The sequence below is a fragment of the Herpailurus yagouaroundi genome, unplaced genomic scaffold, assembly GCF_014898765.1.
Source record: "Herpailurus yagouaroundi ecotype Mexico unplaced genomic scaffold, PumYag 188, whole genome shotgun sequence".
Classification (NCBI taxonomy): domain Eukaryota; kingdom Metazoa; phylum Chordata; class Mammalia; order Carnivora; family Felidae; genus Herpailurus; species Herpailurus yagouaroundi.
In genome coordinates this window covers 672,925-684,579 of record NW_024412419.1, presented here as the reverse complement: position 1 = coordinate 684,579, position 11,655 = coordinate 672,925, and the positions used below count along the sequence as shown (strand labels likewise).

The 11,655-nt window shown below is 53.1% G+C and overlaps 1 protein-coding gene and 1 long non-coding RNA gene across 2 annotated transcripts in view; one reads left to right on the top strand and one right to left on the bottom strand.

The window, feature by feature from the left end:
* The window catches only part of SNTG2 (syntrophin gamma 2), a 180,309-nt gene extending 177,531 nt beyond the window's left edge, over nt 1–2,778 (bottom strand). Inside the window, exon 1 of the mRNA XM_040495951.1 lies at nt 2,688–2,778. Within this exon, the coding sequence (XP_040351885.1) occupies nt 2,688–2,759 (72 nt within the window). The 5' untranslated portion in view covers nt 2,760–2,778. The remainder of the gene's footprint in view (nt 1–2,687) is intronic.
* LOC121044025 (uncharacterized) lies at nt 623–10,455 on the top strand. Its single transcript, XR_005797067.1, has 3 exons — nt 623–2,086; nt 6,587–6,673; nt 9,947–10,455. It is a non-coding gene; the product is annotated as an uncharacterized LOC121044025 (long non-coding RNA).
* The last annotated feature ends 1,200 nt before the right edge of the window (nt 10,456–11,655 follow it).

Below are 11,655 nucleotides of genomic sequence, written 5' to 3'. Positions count from 1 at the left end.
GCATTTAGCAGGGGTGGGGGGTGGGGGAGCCGGGGTCCAGCAATGCACTTCAGCAGGGGTGGGGGGTGGGGGAGCCCGGGTCCAGCAATGCATTTAGCAGGGGTGGGGAGGTGGGGAGCCAGGGGCCCTCGCACCTGTACTGGCAGAACCCAGAGGGAGCAGACCATGGAACAGCTATGGAAAAGGGGCTGCAAAGGAAGAGACATTCACGCTTGGCCAGGTTCCCACGATTCAAGCAACCAGTCCTTGCAAAGATTGTGCTGCATTTGTGACTTCCGAAAAAATATCTGCCACTAGAAATATAATGCACTTAAAACAAGTTTCTTTTCTGTCATCAATCTTTCTCATCAGAAGCGCGGAGTTCCTTCCTTAACAGAAAGGATGGAATAGCTATGCAAATTCAATGACATTACGTAAAGTTCTGACACAAAACTTCGTAATTCTGCGTGGTTGTCTGGACCCCAATCATCCCAGGAAAAATTAATGACCATCCAACACGTATAGTGCCGTTTCCCATACCTAAGCCATGATTACACGCTCTGGATGCTCATGTTTTTAAAGATAACATGTAAACGGGATACTTAGATGGGTTTAAACAGAGAGGAATCTGAAGCTTCTCCTACACTGCAGCCCAGTGGAGCACTGAGAACAGCTTGCTGTTTATGTATCCAAAGTTATGATTCTCGCCCTTACCACGCTGTCCATCACGATTCTAATATTTGGCCTCCAATCCTAACAAGAGCTTACTTGCAAGTATAATTCACATAGTTGTATCATATAATCAAGGCTCTTCTTACAAAGAAAGCACTAATCACATCTAATGCAAACTGGTGAATAGACCCCATCTCGACTAGCACAGCCCAAATTTAGCACCTTAGAGGAATCAACACTTGGCACAGTGGAGACTACTCATCAGGCGACTTGCAGTTGATACAGTTTTTAAAAGCCAAAGTCACTGCCAATAATTCATCAACTGGGTCAATGATGATAAATCCACTCGATTCTTCCACTACAAGAGCAACGGTTATAAACAGGACTTGTTGGAAAAATACCTCAAGGAAAACGTACAATTCTAACCATGGGGGGAATCGCTTTAAAATTCAAAGCAGCACTAAAACGAAAGCTTCTGGCTCGAGCGTCTGTATTTCCTTAAGCAGTTTACTGCCACTTACTACAAGCACATCTTGTCGGGTTTAATCGCCACCCGCAGTGGCTGGAGAGCGGTTCATGTCACACAGTACTTGAAAAATACACACAGAACTTTACCTGGGATGGAGTTTTAAGATTTTCTAACAATATCCCAGAAATGCATAACGTGATGGAAAAGGCATCTATTCACAGATTGAGAAAAAACAATCCTAGTTACTACTCCTGCCCTAGTTCAGAAGCATCAGGACCCGTGACCATCTCTGAAAACACTTGTCAGGTACCCCTAAAAGTACAGCCAGTGTATCCTGGGTTCTCACCGGCGTCCACGGGGTGAGGGGACGTGGGGGCGAGCCCCACAGGGGTGCTGCTGTGACACCTGCATAAACCACTTCAGTGTCTCCAGAGAGCCTCCTGAGGCTCCTGATAATCCGCTGCTTTCCTAAACTGTTTCCAGGAAGCTCGGTTATGCTGTGGGTGGCAACTTGAAGGCTTCCAAGAACTTTCCGTTTTTGTTTGTGCCAACATTTCTGTTTTCTGTCAATAGTTCAGCTATTCAAACATACGAAGCTGGCAGGGGGGCTGTTTGAACCAAGGACTGGAATAGGGGGTCCCAACAGCGTCCATGTTCCAAATCCGAATACGGCGCACGGGGCTGTGGGTGTCCCCGGCACCGGAGAGACAAAGGGGTACGGGGGGGGGGCAAACTGGGACCGACCCCCACCCGGCCGCAACCGGGACGCGGGCCCCCGGGCCCCAAACCCCGGGACCCGGAGTCGCTCGCACGAAGGAACCAGCCAACCCCAAACGCCAGATTCTGGAAAATCCCCGTTCCCATGGCCCAGGGCGCCCCCGCGCTTCCTGCCAGCCCTTCGGGATGTCAGACACCAAACCCAGTTTCCAGCCGGGGTATTGGGGTGCGGAGAGAGGCGGCCAGGAGGTGAGCGCCCACTGTGGCCGAGGTCCCCGAGCCCGCCCACCGGCACCGGCTGCTCCAGATGACAGAGAAGGAAGGGGGAGGGTGTGGGAGGGGGCGCGGGGGGCGGAGGGAGACTCGCGGAGGGGAAGGGGTAAGACAAGGGGTGCGGGAAGGGGTGCGCGGAGAGGACTGGGCGCTGAAAGGCTAGGTGGGTGCGGGGAGGGGAAGGGGCGCGGGGAGGGGAAGGGGCGCGGGGGCGGAGGGGGACTCGCGGAGCGGAAAGGCTAAGAGAAGGGGTGCGGGAAAGGGAGCCGATGGTAAAGGGGCGGGAAGGGGAAAGGACGTGGGGAGAGGAGGGAAGGGGTGAGCAGAGAGGACGGGACACTGGAAGGCGAGGCGGGAAGGGGAAGGCGAGGCGGGGAGGGGAAGGGGCGCGGGAAGGGGAAGGGAACTCGCGGAGCGAAAGGGCTAAGAGAAGGGGTGCGGGAAGGGGTGCACGGAGAGGACGGGGCGCGGGTAGGCGAAGGGGCGCGGGAAGCCGAGGTGGACGCCGGCGGGCGAGGGGCACGGAGTGGGGGACGGGGAGCGGGGTAGCGGAGGGGCGCCGAGGGGCCGCACTCACCCGCGCGGGCTCCAGCAGGTGGTCGGGGCGGCCGCTGGGAGCGGCGGGGGGCGGCGGGCCGTGCGCGCTCATGGCCGCCCAGCGCCGGGGCCCCGCGCCAGCGTCCGAGGGTCCCGCGGGCGGCTGGTCCGCGCCCCTCCCGGGCTCGGCGGCAGGGGGAGGGGCGTTCCTCGCTCCGCCCACGTGGGCCCGCCCCCGAGGGGAGGGGCGCGCTGCGTTCCGGGTGGGCGGGGTCGGCGCACGGGCGGGGCAGGGTCACGGGCACGTGGCGCTCCCGCGGGGGTGGAGGGGTCCGAGGCGCAGCGGGCGTACGGGCCCCGGGCCGGGTCGGGCCGGGGGAGCGCATCCGGCTGGGGTCGGGAAGGGGCACTAGGGCCGCACGGGGGGCGGGAAGGGTGGGAGAGCTTGGATGCTCCGCTCCCTCGGGCGCGAGGCGAGCGCCCCCACCCCGGGCTGGGCGCCCCTTCGCGTCCTTCTCCAGGGTGTCTGATTGGGGGGCTCCCCTCCGCCCTCCCCGCCCTCACTCGGTACAGCCCCGCTGCTTTTCGGGTCCCTGGGGACCCACCACCCCACCCCACCCCCGTGCCGTCGCCGGTCTCACCGCAGGTGACGTGGGACCCCGGGGACCGTCCCGCGAAGGAAAACGCGCGGAAGCCTCGGCTCTTCCCCAAGCACTCGTCCAGCCCGAACCCGGGGGTCACCGCTCCGTGGCGCCCCGGCCTCCCCGCCCTGGGCCCAGTCGGGAGTCCGGTCCCAGCCCCCAGCCCGGGGCTCCGCGGAAACGGTTCTCGGCCGGTAACACTGGCGGTGTAGGCCCAAACACTCCTCGTTTAAATGCAGATGTGGATTTGAGACACGTTTGGGGAAGAAACGCAAAAACACAAGGCCCGAACGTGTAAAGAAGCAACCAAGTGTCTTCCTCCCTTTGTGAGCCCCACGTGCCGGGCCGCGCGGGCCCTGCTGGGCGGAGCCTGCATACGAGGGGCTCTTCCTGCCCCTCTTCCTCTCGCTCTCGCTGCCCAGGCCTGGAAGAGCCCCAAGCTAAGTTCCTAGACCGCCTGACGGAGGAGGGCGGGGGGGTTATATGCTGAACAAACATCAGATTCCAACCTGAGTTTTTTTTCCAGCTTTACTGAGATGTACTTGACGTAACCCTGTGTACGTTTAAGGTGTATGTGGTGTTGATCTGATGCACTTCTATACTGCAGTGTGATCACCACCCTAGCATTAGCTAAACCCTCCAGGTCACAAAATTGCCACTTCTTTCTGGTGGTGAGAACACTTAAATCTCTCTCACCAACGTTCAAGTGTGGAGTACAGTATTAACACCTGTAGTCACCATGCTGTTCATTAGACTCCCTACAACTCACTGCTCTCTGACCAGTGTGTCCCCATTTCCCACCCCCACCCCAGACCCCTCTTTGCTTCTTTTTAGATTCCACGGTGTGAGATTAGACAGTATTTCTCTTTCTATGTCTCACTTACTTCACTGCACATAATTCCTCAAGGTCCATCCATGTTGCTGGAACTGGCGAGATTTCCTTCTTTCTCATGGCTGAATGATATTTCATCATATATATATATATGTATATGCATATATATATATATACATACAAACATACATGTTCATATACACCTATGCACAAATATGTGTCTACAGCATATATATCGTAGGTATGACATACGTACACGCACACACCCACATCTTCTCTATCCATATAGACAACCACCGATGGACACAGGATCTCTCGGTATTCTGGCTGTTGTGAGTAACATTGCAGTACACGTGTGAGTGCAGAGATCTCTTCCATGCCCTGTCTTCACCTCCTTTGGTAGAGGGGTTGCCGGATCCTATGGTAATTCTATTTCTAATCTCGCCAGGAACCGAGGCACTGGTTTTCATAGAGGCCGCACCAGTTTACAACCTGTTTTGACTGCTGAGCAGGTCTGGGCTTCTAACCCAGATGCACAAAAAGAGCGAGACTTTCCAGAATTCTCTCTCCTTTGTATCCCATCTATCCTGTACAGAATATTGGAGCTTCGAACACTTCTGACACTCAGTGGCTTACTAGATAGAACATAAGCTCTTGAAACACAGAAATCTGGTCTTCTTTCTATCCCTGGCACGGTAGGCCCCAAGGAAAATAAGTGTCTCGGATGGACTGGCAAGGAATATTGTAGTACCTTTGTCCACAGCAAAATCTAGAATAAGGACGAGGGAGTATGAGAGAGCATTATTTGAAGTTGCAGGTAAGAAAGCGTTTGCAAAGAGTGCAGAGTTTTCCCGGCTGCCGCCTTTGGACCTCTGTCCCTCTTTTCCATCAGGGGCAGATCCTCAGTTGCATTTACAATTTACACAGTCCCCCGGTGTCTAACCAAGCTCTCAGTGTCTCTTCCACTGCACATCAGCTCGGTGGCCCCAAACACACAGGCCCCTGTCAGCCCCGCCTCGCCTCACACGGCCTGTGCCAACCTTGTCCTGGTCCTTGGCCTCTGCGTGTGGCCCCTATTCCTCCAGCGGCTCCGAGGACCGGGGGGGGGGGGGGGGGGCAAAGCCACACAGGACACCACAGCTCCACCCCTGCTGTGGTTTCTTTTCTCGTGGCCTCAGTCTTTTCAAGTCCTGGTCATTTTGGTAGCATGGAGCTGAGGTTTCTATGTCCCCAGAGCTGTGGGAAGGCAGTTTCTATGTCCCCAGAGCCCTTGGACCGCAGCAGGCACTGAGCCTCCGTGAGCTCTGACACAGGAACCTCAGAAGCCCCCCTTCTCTCCCACGTCCCCAGCCAGCCCGACCCGGTCCTGCCGCTTCTTCTCCTCAGTCACAACTTACTCGTATTTGATTCAGCTTTTATATTTGCTCGATTTCGGAGGGATGATCAAGTACAGGTTTCCCCGGCGTAGCTGCAAGCCGCAGACTCTTGTGTGGGTTTAAAACCATATTTGCTACAGAAGAAATATGTTTGTATACGACACAATTTCTTGGTGTTGTTTAAACTGTGAAAATTTTCTGGAGAGTAAAGAAAGTTTATTAGTTATTTAAGAAAAGAACATCATTTGTGATCGAGTAAGCCTTTCAAAACTGATACGTATATGAATCATGTCTGAAACTCACACACTGTTGTGGAAATGTGTTGATATTTATATGCTAAGGAGTTGAAGTGAATACTCTCTTGAGGCTCTTTCGGGAAGACGGTAGTGTTACATTATAAAGAAAGGTGTGAGATCATCCATGCTCACAGCTACTCAGAGAAAGGAAAAAGGAAAGGAGAGAAAGTAAAGGCTTCCACAGCAGGGGACCTGGATTATCATATGGAAATTTCTCCCAGGGCCTCTGGGGGCATCTGGGGGGTGGCCTCACCTCTCAGAGGACTCAGTCCCTGTGATAGCACCAGTGTCCACGGGCCCAAGTGAATGCCTAAAACGGTGTGAATCTTTGTATCTTTTGCCGCTTGTAGTTTGCGGTATTTTTTCAGTCACCGGGCTCAGCCGCTGTTGACCGAGTGCTGCTCAGCGCTCAGCTGCTTCCGCAGATGCTGGGGTACGACTGACATAAGAGCGGTGGGTCCTCACGGGCGTCCAGCGGATCGCTGACGCAAGAGTACCTCCCTCCCCAGGGGCACTGCTGACGTTTTGTTACCCAGGTCATACAAATGTCCACAAGCGAGTTTCTTCACATACTCGTGTTAAGTATTTTTGAGAATGAATAAATGAGCGCACGACGCATTAAGTCACCATATCCTTACCTGAGTAAGATATTTGGAGAAGATATTAAAGAATATCTAGTAGGCACTGGAATATTCAAATATGCACTTCAATTTTTAGAATGGTCTCCAAATAGAAATAAAGCGTGAATATATTTAGGCTTGACTCATAACCAAGTACTCAACCCTTATTTTCAGTTATGTAAGTGTGCAGAGGCTCTGAGGAGAGAATCAGTTACTGAACACAGAGATACTTAGATTTTCACAGGCTTAAGGCAGATGAATGTAAGTATTTGAACAACTTTATATGGTTCTCAACTTTGGCCGTGATAAAGATAATTATAAGGTTATCTTCTCAATGCTTTCATTCTCTTAATAAGTACTTTAGAAATGTATAAAGTATATGAATTTTGAGAAGTCGGAACTTACGATTTATTCACTTGTTCCTACAGAACATTACTTGTGGTCCATAGATGGTTCTTTATAAGAAAGTGCTCTCATCAAACACCTAGCCGTAACCAAGGCATATGGGGTTCCTTTGCTTCGTGACCTGATGAAGTGGTCATTTATCTCATTCATTCATTATTTATTCCACACTAGGGACAGAACTTGTGTGATACGCTGTGTTCCATGGAGGGCAGGACGGGAAGGGCGGGTCCCGCCTCAGTCAGATGCACAGCACAGGGGAGCAGCAGACAGGGGAATCGGGAGGGCTTGGCATTAATCAGGGAACCATGTCAAGGATCCGTACCCTGCCCACCGCCCCCAGCCCCCAGCCCCACCAGGGTCCTCACCTGGGCCACTGCCCCACCCACCACGTGATGTGGTACCTGCCCCCGCACAGCAGCCCTCCCTTCCAGACCCTGGTCCTTCCCTCCAGCTCACTGACCTGTCAGTCCCACAGGTATCTCACTCCACACGTCCAGTCGAGGACGGGAACCTGTCCTCACCGCCATCCACTGACCCCCCCCTCAACAAGTGTCCACTTCTCCCCTGTTCTGCTTGACCAATGAGATCCAGCACTACCAGCCCCTTATAGCCCATTCTTACCCTCACCCCCCCCTCCCCGTTCAGCCCTGCCCCGTCTTACCTGCCTGGAGAAACCACAACCCATTACGCCCAGCTGTCCCCGCATTCCTTACCTGTCCCCACACACCTGAGCCTGCAGGAAACCACAAAAGCTGTGCACAATGCTCTCCACCCTCCCCAGGCCCTGGATCCCCAGCCTTCCCTCCCCCTCCCTGCCCCCCCTCCAGTCCCTCCCCTCACTGCTCCCTTCCTCCCTATCCCTCTCCTTCCCCTCTCCTGCCTCCCCTCTCTGCTCTCTCTTTACCTTTCCCTACCCCTCCCTTGCCCGTCCCCTCCCTTGCTCCTTCTCTCTCCTTCCTCCTCCCCTGCACTCCCCTCCCCTTTCTCTCCCTACCTTCCCTCTGCTCCCATTCCCTCTGCTGCTGCCATCTTGCTTCCTGACCCCACAGACAGAAACCAGAAAAGAGCTGGAGCCCCCCCCCCCCTCGCCCATCACCCTGCAATCACATCTACCCCCTTTCTGCTTTTCTGCAGACTCTCTGCTTCCACTTTCTCCAGAGGACTTCCCGATGTCCACTCAGAGGGGAGAGAAGCCCCAGTTGCACTATGGAAGCTGTCGCTTTGCCTTTTCTTGCAATTATGTATTCTGTCTCCTTCTCTTGGTGCTCTGCTAGAATACTCTCACCCATTTGGAATGTGTCCTGCACTGAGAAGAGTAAACTGTTCCCTCTCCTGGTCCTTGGAGACTGGTACCCCTCGCTCAGCCCTCCTGCCCTCTGGCTTCTGCAGGGGCGACCACAGCCTTCCCTCCACCTCACTCCCAGTGCTCTGCCAAGGCCTTGCCCCGCCCACCCTCAGCCCTGTCCAGGCTCCGGTGACGACGCCCCTATTCCCACACAGTCAGGTCACCGTGTATCAGGTGCACCTTCAGTGATTATCAACGTGAGTACTTGATTTATGAAAGAGGAGGAGGTCTTTTGTAATTACCTGGAGGCCCCGTTGCAAGTGGACACTTGGAAAATTAAAACGTTGATCACCTTCCCTGGAAGATGTAAGAAACCACCCAATGGTCATTCAGGAGTAATCCAGGCAAAGCTAAAAATATATTTTCAGTTCTGTGGACCCTAAGCCAGATCCGAATGGGATCTCCTTGTTCCTCTTTGAAGAGAAAAGCAGGGTCTTTGAGTCTTTGGAAAGCAGAGTCAAGAAAGGGAGACGTACAGAAGACAGTTTTGGAAGGCAGTGGTTCCCCATGTGAGGCGCTGAAGAGGTTAATCTGTAAGCTTTTTGACTCAGCCATGCTGTACCTAAGAATTTATCACAGTTCGTGATTAAAACACTCGTGGGCACACATCTATTAAGCTTCATTAATAAAAGAAGGTACCACCTTTGTGCATAAAGAGAGGTGAAATACATGCAGCCCGTGCATACCGTTTATGCGGCTGTTACTCTGAGGTCGGTCTCCGCTCATGTGCATTAGACAGGTCTGCAGTATGTTAAGAGAACAAAATGTTAAGTCACAAAATGTGAACATTGCATAATGCACTTTATGAAAAGCAGAAATTAAGACGATTTATGTAAAAATGTATGTGTCTAGGGGTGCCTGCGTGGCTCAGTCGGTTGAGCGTCCAACTTCAGCTCAGGTCATGATCTCACAGTCCATGAGTTCGAGCCCCGCGTTGGGCTCTGTGCTGACAGCTCAGAGCCTGGAGCCTGCTTCCGATTCTGTGTCTCCCTCTCTCTGCCCCTCCCATGCTCATGCTCTGTCTCTATCTGTCTCTCAAAATGAATAAATGTTTAAAAACAAATTTTTAAGAGCGATTTTGGAGGTGCCCGGGTGGCTCAGTCAGTTGAGCGTCCAACTTCGGCTCAGGTCATGATCTCACGGTTCATGGATTCGAACCCCAGGTCAGGGGGCGCCTGGGTGGCACAGTCGGTTAAGCGTCCGACTTCAGCCAGGTCACGATCTCGCGGTCCGTGAGTTCGAGCCCCGCGTCAGGCTCTGGGCTGATGGCTCAGAGCCTGGAGCCTGTTTCCGATTCTGTGTCTCCCTCTCTCTCTGCCCCTCCCCCGTTCATGCTCTGTCTCTCTCTGTCCCAAAAATAAATAAAACGTCGAACCCCAGGTCAGGCTCTGTGCTGACAGCTCAGAGCCTGGAGCCTGCTTCAGATTCTGTGTCTCTCCCTCTCTCTGCCCCTTCCCAGCTCATGCTCTCTCTCAAAAAACAAATAAAAAAAATTAAAATTTTCAAAATAAATATTTAAAAATTAAAAGAAAAAAGACTTCGTGTTAGCGTAAACTGAAGGCATTCACACGCAGGTACACGCAGGCACATGCCCACGAGCACACATCTTTGCCTTCCCATCAGGACTTCAAACTCAGGGAACACAAGTGCTCTATCCTGGGTGGTCCTGGTACTGGGGGGCCCTCACTCCTGAGCTCTCCAGGGATGCTGAACTAGTCAGCTGGCACTGAGACCAGCCAGGCCATTGACAATCACTGAGCCACGGGAACCAACTTCTTTTCCAGGGTCCGCCAGGAGCCGGAAGCTCTGTGCTGCACCCTGAGACAGACTGGCCCTCCTATTGGCCCAAAGGACAGGTCCTCCCAAAGGACTGTTAGCCCAAAGGACCCATCTTCCCGAAGGTCTATTAGCCCAGGGACAGTCCTCTGGAGGCTCTACCCAGCTGAGACTGGGTGGGTAAGCTGAAACTTCTCGGATGAGCCACGAGTCAGTGGCAGCAAATGTCTCTGGAGGACCTGGTCTCACTCCTGGTGAAGTTATAACACTGATCACTGATCATCGACCACGTTGGCATCCATTGGGGTTGTCTACATTACAGCCACTTTCTTCTTTGTAAATAATATATTGTGGGAAGATACTTTTAGGTGTGTAAAATTGTTATTTATCCAATTTAAACTCCATAATTTTAAGTTTCATGAAGACTGATGATAACATTTAAATGAATAATTTTGTGTAAATCTCTGCCTTAATTTTGAACTTTACATCAATATTTCTGAAAATAAATCTGGGTAAGAGCACTTTCAAGACTCTATGTGAAAATGAGGGGCGCCTGGGTGCCTCAGTCGGTTGAGTGTCCAACTTCAGCTCAGGTCATGGTCTCACGGTTTGTGAGTTCGAGTCCCTCGTCGGGCTCTGTGCTGACAGCTGGGAGCCTGGAGCTGCTTCAGATTCTGCGTCTCCCTCTCTCTCTGCCCCTCCCCCACTCACACTCTGTCTCTCTCAAAAATAAACATTAAAAAAAATTTAAGACTCTATGTGAAAATTAAATCACATTTCAGAAAGGTTTTCATGATGTTTTCATGTTGTCTGAGTTGTAGTCAAGAGAATCAAGAGACATGCTGTCCCTTCGTGTGCATTTGCTGCAACTGTGTTTGCCCATATCACGGCCTCTCTGCGCCCCACTGCGCGCCCCCAGCTCCCCACTCCCGTCCAACACATGCTCCCTGATTCTGGGTAAGCTCCACTTGTGTGCTTCCGGCTCAGCCGTAAGTACCGCCGATTTGAGGGCTTAAACAATAGAATATCCTCTCCCCATTCTGGGGCCAGAAGTCTGAGATCCAGGAGCCGGCCGGGCCGGGCCCTTACATGTGAGGGAGACTGTCCCCCACCTCTGGCAGGTGGCGGGCCGTCCTTGCTGCCTCGGCCTGGAGAAGCACCCCCAGACTTCTGCCTAATTCCAGATGGTGCTGTCCTGCTCGGTCTGCAAATTTCCCCTTTTTCTAAAGACAAGGATTGTATTGGATTAGGGCCCGTCCTAATGGCCTCAGGTTAACTTAACTAATTACATTTGCAACAACCCTCTGTCCAGATAAGGTCACATCTTGAGGGTTTGGGGCTAGAAGGTCACCATTCGGATTGTGAGGGACACAGCTGCGCCTGTGACATGTGACCGGCTCTTGCCAGCTGGACGGCACGATCGTGGAGGGAGCGAGGTTGGGAGGGGACGGCCCACATCTGGAGGTGGTTACACAGCAGGAGAAAGGGACACACTTTCTTCAGAGCCCTTTCTGCTCTGACTTCTGCCCGTTTAGCGACACCTCCAGGGAAAGTGCTGAAATGAACATAAACGTAGGAGGAGAGCATTTTCTTGGGAAATTCATGGCAGCTTGCTTCACCCTCGGCTGGGCTCTGTGTCCCTTGGGGTCAAGGCCCCAAACATGGAAAAAGCACTGTGGCTGCAGGTGTTGGGGAAGTGAGGGGGTGGAGGGGGGGC